This window comes from Psittacula echo, assembly GCF_963264785.1.
Source record: "Psittacula echo genome assembly, chromosome: Z".
NCBI classification, from domain to species: Eukaryota; Metazoa; Chordata; class Aves; order Psittaciformes; family Psittacidae; genus Psittacula; species Psittacula echo.
In genome coordinates, this window is record NC_137742.1 from 10493258 (window position 1) to 10513463 (window position 20206).

At 45.2% G+C, this 20206-nt stretch overlaps 2 protein-coding genes across 8 annotated transcripts in view; one reads left to right on the plus strand and one right to left on the minus strand.

Moving 5' to 3' along the window:
• The window catches only part of DCAF12 (DDB1 and CUL4 associated factor 12), a 36691-nt gene extending 20849 nt beyond the window's left edge, over positions 1-15842 (minus strand). For both annotated transcript variants that reach the window (XR_013958717.1, XM_080637295.1), the window contains exons 1-4: positions 15569-15842; positions 14550-14804; positions 1933-2139; positions 11-71 (exon numbers count right to left, since the gene is read on the minus strand). Coding sequence is in view for 1 of the 2 variants with exons in the window: in XM_080637295.1 (XP_080493421.1) it covers positions 11-71; positions 1933-2139; positions 14550-14804; positions 15569-15649 (604 nt within the window). In the remaining variant the exon portion in view is untranslated. The remainder of the gene's footprint in view (positions 1-10; positions 72-1932; positions 2140-14549; positions 14805-15568) is intronic.
• Positions 15843-18378: 2536 nt separating this feature from the next.
• The window catches only part of UBAP1 (ubiquitin associated protein 1), a 42876-nt gene continuing 41048 nt past the window's right edge, over positions 18379-20206 (plus strand). For 3 of the 6 annotated variants that reach the window (XM_080638115.1, XM_080638114.1, XM_080638117.1), the window contains exon 1: positions 18380-18971. The gene's annotated coding sequence lies outside the window, so the exon portion shown is untranslated. Of the gene's footprint in view, positions 18972-20206 lie in introns of all 6 variants that reach the window. The other 3 variants (XR_013958802.1, XM_080638116.1, XM_080638113.1) reach the window with 2 other exon arrangements.

Consider the following 20206-nt stretch of genomic DNA (forward strand, 5'->3'; position numbering starts at 1 on the left):
TTGACTTTACCAGAAACAGCCATAGTATCACTGATCCATGCAATTGAAAATATCCAGTCCTTATGTCCATCCTAAAAGGAAGAAATGACAGATTTTTCTGTCTCGTTATACTCTAGAGTAGTTTCAAATCAGAGAGCTATTCCTCACTCTGAATTTTAGCACAAACTCAGAAGGACAGTTCTACATTAAAAAACATACAGATAAGATCCCAGTATCAAGCTGGAGTAGTTGGAAATACCCAACAGTAATGTTAACTTGGTTTGACTTTGAAGTGTATTACTGATAGCAAGCAGTAGGTTACAGAAAAACAGGTCTCTGACCAATGACAAGTTGATCTCAGTTCTAAGGACTTATATTTTCTATTTTGAAAGCAGCATTCTTTACTTCTATAAAGTAGCTATATCTCTACTATAAAAAGTAACAAAACCTTAGCTTACAATATATGACCTTTAGATTAATTTTTCAAGAGTATTATTTCAGTTGTCTTTTATTTACAGAAACCTGGAGGGGCAGAGGGGGGAAGGCCATAAGGCTTTAGTTCTATTTGAAAAGCTGTAAAATCATAGCAGCACACAAATTTATAGTAAGACACATAAATCTTCAGGCTTGAGTCTTTCTGCAGCTGATTATCTGCTACTGCAGAAATGCTGACCTGAACTCTGCTGCTAACATCTATATGAAGTCCAGACTAAAGAGGAGGAATGAGAGACAAGCTCTCAGCGACACCACCATATTCATTTCAGCCTTTTTTAAGACTGGCTATTTAAAAAGCACTCACAATGTTTCAGAAATATTAGCAGTACCAGAGTCTATCAAACAGCCATAAGCCACTGGGTTAGAACTAATCCTCAAAGCCAAGTTCCACCTCTGGAATAATACATATATAAGTAAAATGGACAGGAACCTGGCTGAACAGTTGATTCCCTCTCATAACTGAGAGACATAACAAAGTATGTTTTTGTCAAAGTGTATTAGGTGGAGTATATCTGTTTATGCTCATCATGACTGTTTGTTGGAAAGAGGCAGGAAAACACATGTGTGAAGCTGTTCTATGACCTTCACACTCTGCTGCACCAGAGCATGTGGCCAACGCTCTCAGCGTGGACAATAGCGAGATGATGAGAAGCTGCTTGGCCCCAGGAATAAAGAGAGATCTGGCATAAAGCCAGTTGATTTTCAAAGGGTAAAAAAGGAGGACCCTCTAGTAGCTGGACCCAAAGCCTCACCTATGTGTGTAGGAATTTTCCTAGTTGCCTGAGACACCTGGCATCAGCTACAATGGGGCTTCCCAGCTGGAAGTGTGGGCCTGGATGACGATTCCGTAGTATTTGGTGATGTATTTCCTCTTAATCACTATTCTGTCTATCCAGTAATGAGTTGATGCATTGCTAATTTTCCTCTGTACTTTACTTACATATATCTGGTTTGCTTTATTGTACTTATTTACCATATATGAGAGATATATATCAGATCCGCATTAGTGTGCTTGTTTAATAAACTGCATCTTATACAGCTACTGTGTGGTCATTTTGTTGCATATCTTGCCTGTCAGCAGAACAATAAGCTGCACTGGAGAAGAGGAAAATTTGAAGAACTTGTATCATCTCTTCAATTTCTCAAAAGAGCTTTTTCACTAAAGCTAGTTTCAGAGGTCATCACCACAATTAGACCTTAACACTTAGGATTCTGTAACATTTTCAGTGCTTAAAAGTAAACTGAAGTAGACCTGAATCAGTGTGAAGAAGAAGAAATCTGAGTTACAACCCTGAGAATCTTCTCAGATGTTTGTGTACATACTCATATTTGAGACAACTTAATCAGGAATGTTTTCAAGCTTTTCGAAATTCTGCTACAAGACTTCCAAATCTCTGCTTTGTTCTGAAATTCATCACTTCAAAGTAGAACTTCTTGTAGATGACAGAATAAACTTACATCTCCCACACAGACAGGATCGAGTGTAGGCAGACGATAAACTGCAAGACTGTTGGGGTTGTCTCCACCAGTGGCCAAAAGGGTCCTGGAGGGGTTGAGCTCAATGGCATGAATACCACATCCCTGCTGGTTCACCATGCCGGGCTCACGATCTTTCAGAATAGGAATCTTGGTAATTTGACCAGTCTGGACATCTACGACAAATAACTGAGAAAATAAACAAACAAAAAACAAAACCAGGAGATATAAGTTATCACTGAACAAGCCAGAAAAATGAGATGGTCAAATACTGTTCCTCTTTTGAACTGATATTCTTTACAAGTTAAAATCCACAAATGCTGCAAGTATGGCTGAAAAACGCATGAATTTCTTCTTAAACCAAATAAATTTAATTACAGAGTGGTTTATTTCCATTTGGTTTTCACAGTAATGGCAGACAGAGGAGAGATTTGTCATGGGAGGTTTCCCACTTAACAAAGCCCTTGAATCTGAAACTCTTTACACTGTTCAATACTGTGACAAAACAATATTGGTTTTCTGTTTCTCTGTACCACAGTGAGAAAGAGACCCACCTCAAAATAGGCAGTAAGCCCTACGGGGCTTGTCACAAGTCTCCTACCTCCCAGATAAGATGAAGTTTTATGTTTTGGCAAACAAGACACTTGATAAATTTACATAATTGGAGTTTGTCTTCTGGAAATATACAGAGATTAGTAATTAAATACAGCACCCCCAGTGCAAACATCTGAAAAAAGGCATCTAGCTACATACCTCATCCTACAAAAAAGTTGGAGCTCTCTGTCATTGCTCCCTTGGCAAAAATCTCAGTTAAAGGCTTACAACTCTTCAAACAGACAGCATTTCACCCACAGTTATGTCAGGTAAAACATAAAACATTATGTGGTTACAGTCTAAAGCAGAACTAAGGTTTACATCGCCTGACAAACTGCACTTTAATTTGGGAAGCTCTTGTGTTGGATCATTTCACAGATGATGTTTGGAGGGCAGCTGCACTAACAGTGAAATACATATAACAGAGGGCACAAAGCCCTGTGAAGGGATGTGAGTGAAGCGAGGAAATAGAAGATCTGGAGCTGACTTGGCACTAAGGAAAGTGATGTAGAATCACAGCCCTGAGGTATAATTAAAATCCACCTCCTAACCTCCAAATTCATTCCTTCTATAACCAAAGCCTCTGGAAGTGAACTGAAGATGGAAAAGGCAACAACGACAACAACAACCCAAAACAAAACCCGAAAACAAACAAATTAAAAAACCCTCTTCAATGAAATTTAAAAAAATACAGACCTGTCCTGGGTTCAGCATAGCAGTCATTTTTCTCCTTCTTAGTAGCTGGTGCAGTGCTGTATTTTTGACTTTCAGCCTGGGAACACTGCTGATAACACTGATGTTTTTAGTTGCTGCTCAGTAATGTTTACTCTGACCAAGGACTTTCTGAGTCTCATGCTCCACCAGGGAGGAAGGGAAGCCGGAATGAAGCAGAGACAGGACAGCTGACCCAAACTGGCCAAAGGGGTATTCCACAGCACATCATGCCCAGTATGGAAACTGAGGGGAGTCACCTGGAAGGTCCAGATCGCTGCTGGGGTTCGGCTGGGTATTGGTCGGTGGGTGATGAGAAATGGTATTCGGTTCCCTTGTTATTCCCCTTATCATTATTATTATTGGTGGTAGCACAAGTGGTTTGTGTTATACCTTAGTTACTGGACCGTTCTCATCTCAGCCTGTGGGAGTTACATTCTTTCGACTCTCCTCCTCACCCCTCCAAGAGCAGGGGGAGGAAAAAGCGAGAGAGTGAGCGAGTGGCTGCATGGTTCTGAGTTACCAGCTGGGCTTAAACCATGACAGCTCTTTGTGCCACCCAACGTGAGGCACAAAGGGTTGAGATAATTACAGATGTGATCAGAGTGTGTCTAATCGTACTTGTGATAAGCATTTATTGTTTCGGATTAATAGTCACTCATCACAATGCTGATTTATTGGCTCTCAAAAGTTGTTGCGCTTGATCTCACAGTTTCAGCATGTCGTACCTTACTTACAGCCGGTATTTGCTGAGTTAGTGTTTATCGGCTGGGGGGGCCTGGGCTAAGGTTCTTGTTTCACTGTACTTTATGTTAATGACTATGGTAATACAATAGATTCATTGATCATGAAACTGGTCTGGCTTGCGTTCTCAGTGTGGTCATCATCTCTATATTTTAGGAGGTATATAATGCAATTGTTTAGCCATTACATATCATTTTTTTCCTCCTTGGGTGGTCAGCCTATGAAGGAGACATTCCCTTACACCTCCAGCTCCCCCACCAGACTATGTACAGCACCACTTGAGAGTTCTGAAGGTTTTGGATGGCCTTTGAATACCCTTGAGACCTGCCTGCTGATTGTGATGCGGATCACCATGCTGGCACACATACAGAGTGTGTTTTACTCGTGGTCATGTCGTCTGATCTCGAAAGTTAGGCGGGTTTGGCTCTGGCCTAGGGTTAGATGACGATATAGCAGAACAAAGAGATTTTCCCTGAGGCTGGACAGTCATGAGTGGCAGGGTGTGTGGGCAAGTATCTGGACCAGTGGAGCCCTCCAGTCCTTTGGAACTTCACCACTGAAAAAGTGCAAAATCCAGAAAAAAACTAATAAAACACTTAAATGAGGTGTGTTGTCATCCTGGTCATACCAGAGAGGGACGAATCATGTCAACATGCTGGGGCTTGGCCTACGCCTACAGAGCTCTGTTCAACACCATCCAACACCTTCAAAGGGAAAAAGATATCTCTGGATCTGATGGCAAAGCAAGAGACAATGCAGCTACTTCAACTCCAAGCACAGCAGCTACACCAACCCTAGTGACAAGTACAGCAGCTACTCAAACTCTGACTGCAACAGGCAACGCAGCTGCTCCAACTCCAAGCACAGCAACTACATCAACATCAGTGACAAGTACAGCACTACTCAAACCCTGACAGCAACAGACAACGCAACTTGCTGGTGCTACTCAAGCCCCAACCGCACTGGCTGCACCAACCCTGACAACAGATACTGCAGCCACTCCACCCCCCATGGCAGACACTGCAGTCACTCCAACCACAGTGATAGTCACTGCAGCTAAACCAAAGGACCAATTCATGCTAATATCAGTTGCCCCTGTGAGCAAGGGGAAAAGCAAACAAGAGGCACAAAGAGCAACCCGTGCAGTTAAGATGAAGAACCAATGCACTTACTACAGGGGACAGCATCTGAACAAGAGCTATTATTATGTGAATCAGAGGAAGAGGATGAAGAAGAGGTGACTTCTCGATCCCAGACCTCGACTCGACCGACCTACAGAATATGCAAAAAAGATTTTAGCCATCTTCCAGGTGAGCACATCGTCACCTGGTTGCTCCAATGCTGGGACAATGGGGCCTGATGGCCACGAACTAGAAGGTAGGGAAGCCAAGCTGGGATCACTTGCTAGGAAAGGGGGAATTGACAAAGCGATTGTAAAAGAGAAATAGGCCCTCAGCCTTTGGAGGCAGCTCTTTGCAGCTGTGAAGGAAACATCTCCCTACAAGGACAATGTTATGAGTTGTTCAGCCAACTGGACAACGGTAGAGAGAGGCATCCAGTCCCTGAGGGAATCAGCCATTCTAGAGATGATCTATCATAGGCCGAATGCCGGGAATACATCAGTAGATCCAAATGAAGTCAAATGCACACGACCCACGTGGCAGAAACTTACACAGAGTGCACCATCATCAAGGAAATTGTTCTGAAATGGTTTGTCAGACATTTCTAGAAGGACAGAAAAGAAATCTAGGGGTTCTCAGAGAGAAGTTATACATACAAGTTTCGTTAGGTGAACTCCCACAGACTGCAGATCTGTTCTTTAAGAAGTGTAAAAAAAGAAGAAAATTTAGCAGCATAACTATTATTCTTGATCTACCGAGCTATCACAATATTAATGTCAAATCAAAACCTGATACTGTGTGGTGTGTTAAACTCATTCTGCAGAGAAAGCTGAAATCTACTCATGCCTATTCGTGAGTTGTGTTTGAAGTATGCATACCTTCTACCCAAACTGATCATAGAATTATAGAATAGTTAGGGTTGGAAAGGACCTTGAGATCATCTAGTTCCAACCCCCCTGCCATGGGCAGGGGTCCTTGGTAGGCAGCAGTCCTGCACAAACAGATGAGAGGTCCTACAGGGACTGAACTTCTGTGTTTAGTTCTTTATTTTGCATGCAGGTGTGAAGTCAGCCAGCAGCTGAAATGTAGGTGAACAGGAAGGAGGCACTTCTCACTTCTCTCCCAGGCCTTTCAATGCAGTTCACTGACAGAGACAGCTAGTGAAAAAAACAAAACACACAGCAGCCCCTCTGCCCTAATCACATCCCTGAACATCAATACTTGCACGACAGGACCAGTAATTCCCCTTCCTCTCATCCTCCTTTGTCCTTCCCCTGTGAGTGCATATTCTCTTCTCCTCCTCAGCATTTCCTTCCAGCAGAAACATCCAATTCCACCCCCTATCCTCCTTCAACTACTGAAAAATAAGCCAACCACAAAATCAACAGTTAAGTACCTAATATTAATGCTTGCAGGTGTCATCTGCAACGTTAAGCTGGCATCAGAAGAGCCCATTAGGGAAAGCACATCCACAGCTCAGGATATCCATGGATCCAGAGAAATCGTGCTTCAGCTGCAAGAGATTCATATTCATTTTCCTATAGGAAGTTTCCAAATTAAGCTGTTCTCAGAAGCAGCAACAGGACATATTTCTTGCAGTGCTTTCACCTACTTGTGCCCCACTCTAATACATCGTCAGCCCTTGAACTGCTTTATTGTTTTCTCACTTTCCTCATGCACAGCATTAGTGCAACCAGAACAGCAACTGTTCTTACAGCAAGAAACTTTGCACAGTTAAGGGGCCTGGCTTTGAAGTTTCAGCTGTAAATTCTAAGCAGTAACCTCTCCCCTCGTTTGGGAAGGAACTTAGCACAGTGTGGCCAGTTTAAAACCAACCACTACCAACCTAGAATAAAATAAGGAAGCACTGTCTACATGTGCTAGTGTCCTGTATCACATGGGGCAGGACAGGAAGCCAGAAGCTCACACCTGCATCACTGATTGTCAAGAAATCGTCCCTGCAAATCCAGCCAATAAAAGCCAAGAGAAGCCAAATAGTTCCTAGACGCTTCTAAAGCAAAAACAGGGAGAAATATAAAGACAGGCACTCAGCTAAAAATGCACAAAATCTGAATACTGATTTAGAGTTTTAAAGACACTACACTAAATACAGTACAAATTATCTGACTGCTTTTAAACAAGTGCAGCCAAAATTGCAGCATACAATGGCACAGATCTGAAAAAAAAACCATCGCTTGGCCTACTTTTTCCAAGCAAACAGGTACTTTCACCACTCTTGAAATAAGTACATCTGCAAATAACACCAAACCAGCCTGGAATCCAAGAGTCTTTACAAAGTCCTGATAGCTTGTCCTGGGTTCAGCAGCAGCAGTCAGTTTTTCTCCTTCTTAGTAGCTGTTGCAGCACTGTGTTTTTGACTTTCAGCCTGGGAATAATACTGATAAAGCCGATGTTTTCAGTTGCTGGTCAGAATGTTTACCCTGACCAAGGGCTTTGTGAGTCTCATGCTGTGCCAGGGAGGAGGAAAAGCCGGGAGCAAGCAGGGACAGGACACCTGACCCAAGCTAGCCAAAGAGGTATTCCATACCACAGCACGTCATGCCCAGGGATGTAACTGGGAGTTACCCGGAAGGGCATGTCCTTTTGTTTGTCAGGCTCATTTCCGGCGGGTGGTATCGTATTCTCTTCCCTTGTTATTTCTCTTATCATTATTATTATTGGTGGTAGCAGTAGTGATTTGTGTTATACCTTAGTTACTGGACTGTTTTTATCTCAACCCGTGGGAGTTACATTCTTTTGATTCTCCTCCCCATCCCTCTGCAGTGGGGGTGGGGGGAGCAGAAACTGCATGGCTGACTTGCCGACTGGCTTAAACCACGACATAGCTCAACAGTACATTTATTGTTTTTCTTTCTCAGTAGCAGGAATAAGAACTTATTTTCCAGCTACTCATTACATAGACATTGAAAAACAGCCCCAAAACCTTCTCCTGGATGCAGTGAACTCCCATCAAACTCGAAACAGTGAGCTGTGGATATTTGTCTATTGATTTTAAGCTCTGCAGACAATTCAGTTCCTCCTGCTAGTAAAATGTATGCATGTCAGCATGCCAAATAACTTAACATCCAGGGTTACTAAGCCAGGATCGCTCTGGTCAACTGCTGCCAGAAGTCCAAAGACCATACTTCATCTGTGAGAAATGGAGCAGACTCAGCTATTATGTCCTCTGCACGGCAACCTTGTTCTAACAAGGAAGCTGACTGGATGACATGACATAGAGAAACCCATCTTCCTGTATTATTTTAAGTAATTCAGATGTACAGCTTGCAACAGTGCCATCTGCATTGAGTCTGGCTGAGACTGAGTTAATTTTCCCTATAGCAGTCACCACAGTGTTGAGCTTTGTATTGGCAGCTACAAAGGTATTGATAACACACCAGTGTTTTGACTACAGCTGAGCAGGGTTTGTACAGCATCTTGGCTGGTTCCCCAACATTCCCCCTCACCATCATGCAGAGGGTTGTCAAGATCTTGGAATATCTGACAAATCATTTTGCTTTCCTTTGCTTCCTTGTGCCTTGCTTTTCCTGCCTTTATCTTGCTTGACTCATGAGGTTTTTGCATCTTATTTTCTCCACTATCCTGCTGAGGAAGAGAGAGCAGGTTGGTGGGCACATGGCCTCTAACCAAGGCCAACTCAAGGATCAAGACAGACACTAAACATAAGCACCCTTCCCACACACCTGTAACTGAAAGCACTGACTTTATACCAGATAAAAACCAGACCTCTGAAATGCCATTTCAAGGCAGCACGTAGGCTCTCTCATGTCTTCCACTGCTGCCCCTGCACACAGAACTGCAGAGGAACAGGCAGCCTTATTCTTGAGTTAGTTGTAGGGTGGCAACCTGATCTGCATCATGTTTTTATTACACAAGGATGGGCATGGATTTACAAGGCACAAAGAACATGCATGAAAGACTGCTTATTCTTAACAGAAGAAACATTCAAAATATGCTGTGTGCCACAGCTCCTCACATACTGCTCTCAGAAATTAACAGGCATACTCTTGTCATTCATACTAATGTTTGAAACAAAGCAAAGAAAAACTCATTACCTTGCTAAAAAATAGAGTCCCTAAGAGAGAATCAATCATGATGAAGTTTCACAATTGGCTTAAACCAATCTTTGAGAATTCAAGTGCTTCCTCCTCACACACCCAAACAGTCTCAGCACCCTTCTGATAGCAGCTAGTCCTCAGGTAGCTGCAAGGTCAGCTGGATCCTATCTCTGTCTTTGGTGGAAAGTAACCCTACAAGAAAACCCATCTGAGCAAAAACCAACTCATTCCACTGACTCCCCAGCCACACGCCTGTCAGTGACAGCAAGAACAAGAAGGTGGAAACATACCATTATACAACCACACAACTCCTGACCAGCTGAACCTGGTCACAGAAACTTCAACATCAACCAAGCTGCAAAAATGACATCACTGTTCTCCAGATATGTTTTTTGCTAACAAAGGTAAGACAACGCTTACAGTGTCAATACACCACTACTATGGCTGGTCACTCTGAGTAGCACAGTTTAATTTTTTGCAGTTCTCAAGTCTTGCCTTTTACTCAGATTATAAACATCTTTATGTTCATAAAATGCTTGGCATAATGTTCTTCCATTTTTTTGCAATACAGATTTATAGTATATGACAAGCCTCAAGAAACATGAACTCTTTAAAGACTAATATATCAAGCTTCTATGTCCTCCTTGCAGTGGGGATCAGAACAAACAATATTGGAAACTGTCCCTGTCCATGGCAGGTGGTTTGGAACTAGATGATATTTAAGGTCCCTTCCACTTCAAACCACTCTATGAGTTTATGTCCAGCTTTTCATCCACAAGTACCCTCAAGTCCTTCTCCACTGGGCTCTCTCAATCCCTTCATCCCCAGACTGTATTTACCTTGAGTGACACCACTTGTCACCAGTCTCCATCTGGACATTGAGCTGCTGACCACTACCCTCTTGATGTGAACATCCAACCAATTCCTCACCCACCAAACAGTCAGTCCATCCATCCACCCAATCTGTATCTCTCCAGTGCAGAGAGAAGGATGTTGTGAGGGACCATGTCGAAAGCCTTACAGAAGTACAAACAGTTGACATCAGTAGCTCTTCCCCTGTTCACAGATGTAGTAGTTTCATCACAAGGTTGATCACACAGGACTTGCTCTTGGTAAAGTGATGGCTGTCACAAATCATCTCCCTGTCCTCCTTGCGTCCTAGCACAGCTTCTGGGAGGATCTGTTCCATGATCTTCCCAGGCACAGAGGTGAGGCTAACAGGTCAGTAGTTCCCAGGGTCCTCCTTTTCAAAAATGGGTGCAATGTTTCCATTTACCAGTCACCAGGGACTTCACGTGACTGCTATGACTTTTCAAGTATCATAGAGAGAAGTTTGTAAAGTACATCAGCTGTTCACTAATCTTAGGAGAAAAACTACTCACAGGTTCTGCAGTACAGGTGACACAAGTGGGTAATGGCCTCAAACATCCTCCTTGAAAGGAACTAAGGCATAACAAAAGAACCCCCCAAGAAGTGAGCAGCAGTAAAAGCAGCCAGTTCACAGAATCATAGAATGCTTAGGGTTGGAAGGGACACCCTCCACTAGAACTTCACTGACACTGAATTCATATTTCCAGAGAAAACATGATGCAAACAGGCATTCCACCTTGCTATGAAACTGAAGCACTACTAGCTAACAGGCTAGTCACTTTGATGTCACTGAATTTGTTAACTGATAAAATCATATTAGTCGGGTTTTTATTTGTGCCTTGCCCTCTGTGTTTTATTTCAGGAGGCTGGCAGACAGTTAACACATGTTGACAGATGTCAAAGGATGGAGAAGTGAGAGACTTCAGCTGCCTGAGCACATCTCTACCATCCACACCATACCTGGCACAGAAACTACCAGGCTCTGAAGACACACATGGCTATCACATGCAGTTGATAGAAAGACAAATGCTCTTGAGACAAGAAACAACACCTGGCTATTTACATATACATCACTAAAGAAGGCTGAATGGAAGTGTCAGTTATAGGCATCTGAGGTTTATTTACACTGAGTTTCTGTCACTGTTCAGTGGACTTTCAGTAGAGTTACAAACTGCAGGAGCTTGACTTCTCATTCCTTCCCTGGGTTCAGAAACTAACAGTCTCTTAATTCTTCATTACATGTGCAAAACCAGAAGATCTGTTAACTTGCAGAACAAGCAACAACCATTTTCCCCATAGCGGATACATATTCATGGATGGAAGAGTAACTATGCACCGTATTCTTATCACTACACCCCCAGAACAACAAGACTAGGTTATAATAGTCTTAGATGTACCAAACAGATTGGGATCTCTCAAACAAATATGAAATCTCTAAGAAGAAACAAGAGCTGGTGATTTACAGGAGGGCGCTCAAGGTAACACATGAATCTACCAAAGACAGAAAAGGCATCAGAAGCACTCAGAAAGCAATCCATTCATGCCTTGGAAAAGCCAAAATCAGAATAGAACATTCCATAAAGAAGTTTTTAAACACAAATATATCTATCAGACCTGCCTAAAAAAATATAAAAATTATATTCCAGGCAGTTATATTCTTAAGCAATTAGATACTAATAAGTTTCTTGTATACAGGGAATTACTCAGAGCTTTTGTATATTTTCACCCTTAACTTCACAATTAGCAAAAGAATTATGTCCTGAACACGGAACTAAGGGAACAAAAGAAGCTTCAAAATGATTATTGAAACTTATTAGAAGCTGCTTTATTCTTCATAATTTCCTGAAATATAAAGCAAAAAAACCCCTACAGCAATCTCATATTCAGTGTTCTGGTTTGCCATAAGCTGTCTCTTACATAAACCTCAAAGTTTTTCTAAGAAGCCTGAACAGAAGATGCTGATTACAGACAATCTTCTTCTGAGATTCTCAGAATCAGCCTTTGGTAATTTAGATGCCATGGTGACACACCCTAAATGCTTGCACCTCTCAGAGGTTTGCCCACTCATTCATCTGAATTCAGAAAACATTAAGAAGCCCATTGCATACAAGATTTAGGAGATTCTTGCAAGCATGAATCTAGCCTCAGAAAAGTACAGGTGATGGTGTTTGAATTTTTAGACACTTGAATGCTTGCATAGGTTCGGTAATTGTAAATTTATCAGAAAAAGTGGGCACCTTTAAAAAAGACAAACATTGGATTCACAGCTGGCCAACTGTGAACACCCAGACTCACTGCAGAACAATGAAATTATTTCATATACACAATCATACTCAGGGATATTTTTAAGGCTAAGAAGTTACACCAAATAATTAAGCAAGTTATAATCATCATTAAAAACAAGAGAAATAGAGAGCTCCATAGTCTCTTCAATGTTTATAGTGACTAGCACTGTCAGCTGACTAAAAGCAAACCTACTCCTCTACAACAACAGCACATTTCTGTTTTGTTATTAAAAACAGTGAATCCTTCTGGCATAGCATTGCCAAGGGCAGTTTTTAAATTAAATGCTAAAAGCTCTTAAGCTTTGATTAAAATAACTGCTATGGTTTGTATTTTTCTGTTGCATTAACATAACAATTATATGCAACTCCAGTGCAGCAAATGCCATTCAAGTCAACCACATTGTTTTAGATTTACTCCCAACTTAAACGCTACAACTTCAGCATATGAGAATTGGCAAAGGAATTCTTCTTTATTAGGTCGCTTACTCAGGAGATGAGAGAGAAAATCTCATAATTAGAGTGTAGGTTCATTGCTCTACTTGTTCAAATGTGAACACAAAGCAGCTAAGCTAAAGCTATTACAGTATTCATAATTCATACACAATCTTTCATAGTGCTAAAGTGAATTCTTTCGTAATCACTACATTTTGCTTAATAAAAGCTGAGGCCCACCTATAATGTTAAGTCTAGCTGTGGAAGCATACACTTCGTTGCAGCATATGCAGTGGGAATAACAATACGGTTGAATCCCTTTTCAGTTCCACAATTGTTTCGTTCCAAACAATTTTCTGCCAGGTTGCGTTAGTAACACACTTGCCCATCTATCTTTGCTGCAGCAGCGTTGTAACTGCAGAAGTTACAGAACACAGCAAAACTGTCCCAGCTCTATAAAACACAGTCATCTTGCTAGACTAAGCAAGATTTTCAAAAGCTTGTGTTTCAGCAGGAGTTTGTCTCCTGTAAAGCTGTTCCACGAGCAGTGCTGGCTGCTGCCCAGCCAGGACTATGAACACACAGGGAGAAAAAAGGGAGAAAGATTCAATTTCAGGCTTATTCCAGTGAAAAGATTGTTTTGTTTATACAGCTAATCCTTGCTTCTTAAAAGCTACTGCATGAAAGCCTCCTGCTGTGTAAGTATGAATAACAGAACATCTGAAATAAAAAAGAAAGCAAAACCACACCACTTTCCCTTGCAGGTCAGATCACTGAACACAGCTTCAGCACTAAAGAATCCTAGCCAAAGAAGCAGTCAGACCTACTGATAAACTGAGGTTTAAGGACTGCTTGATCTATACATTCCTTACAACACTTGATTAATTTCTGTGTCACTAAGCAGCTTCCAAGAACAAATCTGGGATTTTGAAACTAATTCAATCAGAACTGTATACGTGAAATTGCAACCTTAGCCAATGAAGTTGGGCTACTTACTCCAGCAGAGTAAGGCATGATTTCCTTCATTTATTAATCACATAGGACATAATTTTAAGATTCCCCTATCATGTTTCATATCCAAAGCATCACTGTAACAGGCTGCAAAGGTTTCAATTTTTGTTGAAGCACATGAAGGTACATAAGCAAGAGAAGTTATTTGAACACTGGAAACAAATTTAGAGTGAAAAATCATGTAGTCAACAAGCAAAGGATAATCCTGAAGATCTGAAATTTACTTTTTAAGCTAGGAATGTTTCCCACTACTCTGACAAATATCTGGAATTTACCCACAGTTTTGAGTTTGCAGCAGCTTTTCAAATTCATCAGCACAAACCCACATATAAAACCAAACTGGGCTAAGACTGACTTCAAGAAAAACAGCAACACCTGCTAGGCAGACAGCTAACATTTAGCAAAGCTAAAAATTAAATCTCCATTCTCAGGACAAGAAATATTCAACCCCACTGCTGCTTTCCATCCCACAGATGTGTATCACTTGACGCAGATCAGACAGACGCTGCATGAGGTACAGGCGTGGTGCTTGAGTTCACAGCTGTCTGCACAGTGCCATATTTTCAGATGAGAAGGGGTCATCATTAAGCATTACCTTCATTCTAAATTAATTGTGAGTGATCTTGACTCCACTCCTAATTACTCACTAATATTTTCCTTGGCAGTCTATGTACTTTGATTACAGTAAGCATCATTTAGGGATGGAGGTGGCATACTTAACAGAGGGGAAAGAACAGAGAGGTGGCACTTACTGTGTTGCATTTTGTTCCACACACCACTTGTCGATGGTTCAGCCACTGGGAGGCAAACACTTTGTTAAGGGTTCCGAGATGAAATTCTCTCTCCTTCAGGAGGCTGGGAAGCTGCTGGGCTGCATATCCATATAACAAACGGTGATAGCTGGAGTCATTCTGCATCCTGACCTCTCTACCTTTCAGGTAGTACACCAGAGACCTTTTCACTGGGGGGAGCCTTTTCCTTTTGTGAACTGAGTGATCCCACCCATACTGTGGAAAATAAACACAGAAATGAGATAAAGCTACTAGAACAAACTTAAGGCATGACCCTTCCAAACTCAAAGGTATTCTCAGGGAAATACTGACATTTTCCAAGGTATCTGTGGAGTACCGTACACAAAAATAAACCCGGAAATGCTTATACAGCCTTTAGCAGCGTAAAATTTAAAGAAGCAACACTGTGAAGACATTAAAACCAGTCCTCACCGGTTTGGCACCGCTGAGACGCCAGACTCTTATAGTAACAAGAGGGAACCGAGAGGGCAGCCCGACAGCCCCCCCCCCCCCCACGTCAGCTCGACAGGTTTGAGGGGGGTGACTCCAGGGGACCACCCGGTACCGACCTTGCCGTTCATCGGTCTCTTCCTCCGCCCCGGTGTGGGACAGCCCTGCAGCATCTCTCAACCCGGGGGCACCGGGGCCCCGGCCGTTATGAGCCGAACGGCTGAACCCAACAGGGGCAGCGCGGGGCGGCAGGAGGTCAGGTGAACTCCTGGCGCCGGCGGGGCGGGAAGCGGCGAGAGCTGCATCGCACCGGGACACCCCCCCAGCACAGGGGACGGGACTACTCTTCACTCCCCCCCATATCCCTTATAAAACGGGACTCCCCCGCCCGCCCCAACTGAGCACCAGGACACGGCACAGCCTGGTCAGGGTCACCCCTTCTCCGAGGCACCGCCACGTTCCCCCCACACCGGGGAAAACGGCTTCCCCCCGCCCCACATCACAGACCAATTCCCGCGCCCCCGACCTACCGGCTCCCCTTGGAGCCCCCCGGGCCCTGCGGCAGCGGCAGCCGCCGCTTTCCGCTTCCTGCTAACTGTTTTCCGGGACATAGTAGAAGAAGGAGTAGGAATAGGAGGAGGAGAGGCCGACAGCCGGGCCCGGGCCCCACATGGAGCAGGAGGGGTGGGCGGCCGCCGCGAGACGGGGCATACAAGCGCGGGAGCCGAGCCCGGTCGCTCTCGCCGCCACAGGCCCCGCCGACCGCGCGTCACGACATCTTCCACACGACTTCTCCCCCCCCGCTTTACGACAGTCGTGTCACAGTTTTACGGCAGCTCCCCGTCCCCGCCCGAGAGCCCTGTGTCCTAGCAACCGGAGGAGGCAGAGCGGTCCCGGTTACAGTTGGAGTAGTGCCCCCTGGCGGCTAGGAGGCGCTCGGGGGAGCGTAGGAAGGGGCTTTTCTTCCTTCTTTTATTGTTTCTTTTTTTCCTTCTTTCTTCTATTTTTAAGCAGCCGAAGCTGGACGGGCAGCTCCTGCAGGGAGACCCGTTTAAGTAGGCAGCCTGGCTTCATCACCTGGCTCCTCCGTGGGGCTCTGAGAGCTGGGCTTCATAGAATCATAGAACCAACCAGGTTGGAAAAGACCTTTAAGATCATCAAGTCCAACCTTTATCCCAGCTCTGCCAAGCCCACCACTAAACCGTGTCACTGAGGGACTCATCTACACGGGTTTTGAATGCTAATGCTTCCAGGGATGGTGATTCCACCACTGCCCTGGGCAGCCTGTTCCAATGCCTGGGCACCCTCTGGGGAAGAAATAGTTCCTAATATCCAATCTAAACCTCTTCTGGAACAGCTTGAGGCTGTTTCTTCTTATCCTATCACTTGTACTTGAGAGAAGAAACCAATCCCACCTCAGTGCATCCTCCTTTCAGGCAGTTGTAGAGAGCAATAAAGTCCCCCTGAGCGTTCTCTTCTCCAGACTAAACCCTTCAGGTCTCTCAGCCGTTCCCCATCACACTTGTGCTCCAGACGCTTCACCAGGTCCGTTGCCCTTCTCTGGACCCACTCCAGCACCTCTGAGGGTCCCAGCACTGGACACAGGGTTTGAGGTGCAGCCTCACCAGTTCCCAGTGCAGGGGGATGATCACTGCCCTGGCCCTGCTGTCACACTATTGCTGGTACAGGCCAGGATGCTGTTGGCCTTCTTGGCTGCCTGGACACAAACTGCTCATGTTCAGTTCCATCAATCAGCACCCACAGGTCCTTTCACCTGAGCAGTTTCCAGCCACTCTTTCCCAAGCCTGGAGTGTTGCATGGGGTTGTTGTGGCCCAAGTGCAGGACCTGACACTTTTTGTTGTTGAACTTCATACCATTAACCACAGCCCAGTGATGCAGCTTGTCCAGATTCCACAGTGAGGCTGAGGAGCTTCATTCCACCATGAAAATCCCTTATTGTGGTGAACTGAAGGGCATGCTCGACATCTGTATTTGTTCATGCTACTTTGAAACCTGTATTGATAAATCCATGCTTTCCTTGTATCCCCATGGCTCATACACACCTTTTCCTGTGCTTATAGAGGCAAAAAAATAAGAGTAACCCAAACCCAATGATCAATGTTTTGTAAACGCCATAAAGCAAAATGAAAAGGATGAGGAGGAATGAGGGACATGTGTGATGTATTAACCTGGCTCGGAGCAATCTCAGGCACAGCTACAGATTGGGCAGAGAAAAGATTCAGAGCAGCCCTGCGGAGAAGGACTTGGGGGTGTTGGTCGATAAGAAAATGAACATGAGCCAGCTTCAGTGTGCGCTCGCAGCCCAGAAAGCCAATCGTATCCTGGGCTGCATCAAGAGGAACGTGACCAGCAGGTCGAAGGAGGTGATCCTGCCCCTCTACTCTGCTCTCGGGAGATCTCACTTGGAGTATTGTGTGCAGTTCTGGTGTCCTCAACATCAAAAGGACATGGGACTGTTGGAACAAGTGCAGAGGAGGCCACGAGGATGATCAGGGGACTGGAGCACCTCCCGTATGAAGACAGGCTGAGAAAGTTGGGGCTGTTCAGCCTGGAGAAGAGAAGGCTGCGTGGAGACCTCAGAGCAGCCTTCCAGTATCTGAAGGGGGCCTACAAGGATGCTGGGGATGGACTCTTCATTAGGGACTGTAGTGACAGGACAAGGGGTGATGGGTTCAAACTTCAACAGGGGAAGTTTAGATTGGATATAAGGAAGAAATTCTTTACTGTGAGGGTGGTGAGGCACTGGAATGGGTTGCCCAGGGAAGTTGTGAATGCTCCATCCTTGGCGGTGTTCAAGGCCAGGTTGGATGAGGCCTTGGGTGGCATGGTTTAGAGTGAGGTGTCCCTGCCCATGGCAGGGGGGGTTGGAACTGGATGATCTTAAGGTCCATTCCAACACTATTCTACAATTCTATATGATGTGCAGAAAGGCCATAAGACCAGTCAGCTGCTGACAACTCAAAACCCTCCAGTGCCTGAGTGACGTGAAACCAGTCAAAGTACCATTGCCTTGATAAAGAAGGTGTTTATTTTATGACTTATTTTGGGGGGTTTATCTAAGAAACCTCAAACAAGGGTGCTGTGAGAAGCCAAAGAGAAAAAAAACCCCAAACCCTATAAAATAACCCCACAGGCTTTCCATCTTCCTCCAAGGATAAAACCCCAAAGGATAATCTCGTTGACTGTTTTCAGCCATGATTTACCGCCATTAATCCCCCTCTCCCCACCCTCCCTCACAAACACGCACAACCACCACCTGCATTCTGGACCAAACCCCACTGTTTTGGATCAAAGCCTTCTCCAAAGGCTGAAAACCCAGTAGCAAAGCTGCTGTTAGAAGGAAACGCCGTGCTTTGGTGCTGGGTGGAAGCACAGCCCCTTGTGAGGGGATGAGGGCAGGGTATGAGGCAGCCATGGCTGCTGAGGGAAGGGGCCGATGAATACGGGGGGAAACATCCCTCTAGACCCGGCTCGACGCCTTCATCCAGTTCTCGGGGGTCCCTATGGCTGTGTCCAAGTGGGAAAGGAGCAGGAGCTGCTGGGACACCTCCAGGGATATAGACACTGATAGAGACATAGGGAGTCCCTGGCACCGCCCCCCCTCCCGTCCCCTCACGGGAGGGGGCGTGGCTCCCCTCGCCATCGCCCCGCCCCTCTCCCTGCCGCTGTAATGTCGTCACTGGGAGCGCCTCCAGATTGGTCCGTTGGTGGGGGGGGTAGCAGATGACCTGGCGGTGTGACGCTAGCGCGTCGCCTGGGAAGCGAGGCTGAGGGCAGGTAGACAAGATGGCGTCGCCCGGCGGCGAGGCTGGTGGTAACAGTGCTGTGCGGGTGTCGTAGGGGCGGGCGGTGCGCAGTGGTCCGCGGGGACAGACGGAGCCGACAGCCAGGGGCCGCCAGGCGCCGCGCAGGTAACGACCGGGCCAGGAGGGGAGGAGGGAGATAGTGTGCTGGTCCTATTCGTAACGAGGCCTGGGAGGGGGAGGGTGCAGCCGGCCGCTCCCCGGGCCCTCCGCCCCGCCGCCGCTTCTCCTCGTCCGGGGTGAGAGGACTCTTTGTACCTCCGTCTTGGTTTGGTGGATGTGAAGCGCCGGCGGGGTGGCTGTGGGCCTGCTGGGGTCTCGGGGCGGGTTGGACGGGTCGCAGACCGAGGGCCGCTCCACCGGGCGTGAACGGGAGCGAGCCTGTGGGCGCTGCCTCAGTGTGTGGCCTCGCTCCGCCTTGGCGACGTCTCGATACCGCCGTTGGGGATGCCAGTTAATGGCGATGCCAGTTAATGGCGATGAGAACCCGCATGGTCAGCGCGAAGGGACGGAGTCGTGCCGCTCCGTTCCGGGGAGCAGAGGTGGGTCAGGCAGAGGGAGTGATGTTCCTCTCCCTGCACTCGCCTGCTTTCCAGCAGTTTCGGGACTGCCTGAGTCAAGGGAATGCCTTTGCGCTTAATAATCTTTGATAATAATCTTTGATAATGATCTTTTGCCTTCGGAGAGCTGATTGCTGTTGAGATCTGAGTAAACGGGCCGTGATATTTGTAAGTTTCTCTCCATAGTAACTAAATTTGTGAAGGAGCAAAATGTTTACTTTTGCTTTGGGGTGCTTGTGTGTGTGGTTTTTATCAAGCCTGCCGTCAGGTAATTTGTTAATTTCTGCCTCTTGTGTTGTGAAAACCGTAGTACTTCTCTTGCCTTTGCCACTGGTCACTTTAGATTTCTCCTGTGTTCACTTTTTTCTTGCATCTTGTGGGCTGAAAAGCCAAAGTCTTGTTTAGTTCGTGGGTTGTAGCCCTTCACATTTCTGTTTATGCAAATTACCTATTTCGGGATCTTTTCCAGTTAGCTGTTCTGCTTTTGAATGGGGGAGAGGATCATCTCTTTCTCTGCATTTGAAATGCAGACATACCATGGGTGTATACACTACCGTGAGAATACTTTAGTTTTGTAGTTTCTAGCTTCCTTGTGTTGTGTTTATCTTGGTGCTTACTAGAAGTAGAACATTTAGCACTTCTGTGAAACTGTTCAGCATAATTCAAGAGCTGTCCTACTGAGTTTTGTTAGCTCAATCTGTCATTTTAAAGGGAAAGAAAGCTAGGATTGCTTACAATAGGTGGAAATGAGTAATCCCGTTATCAAGTGTTTTTATTCCCCAC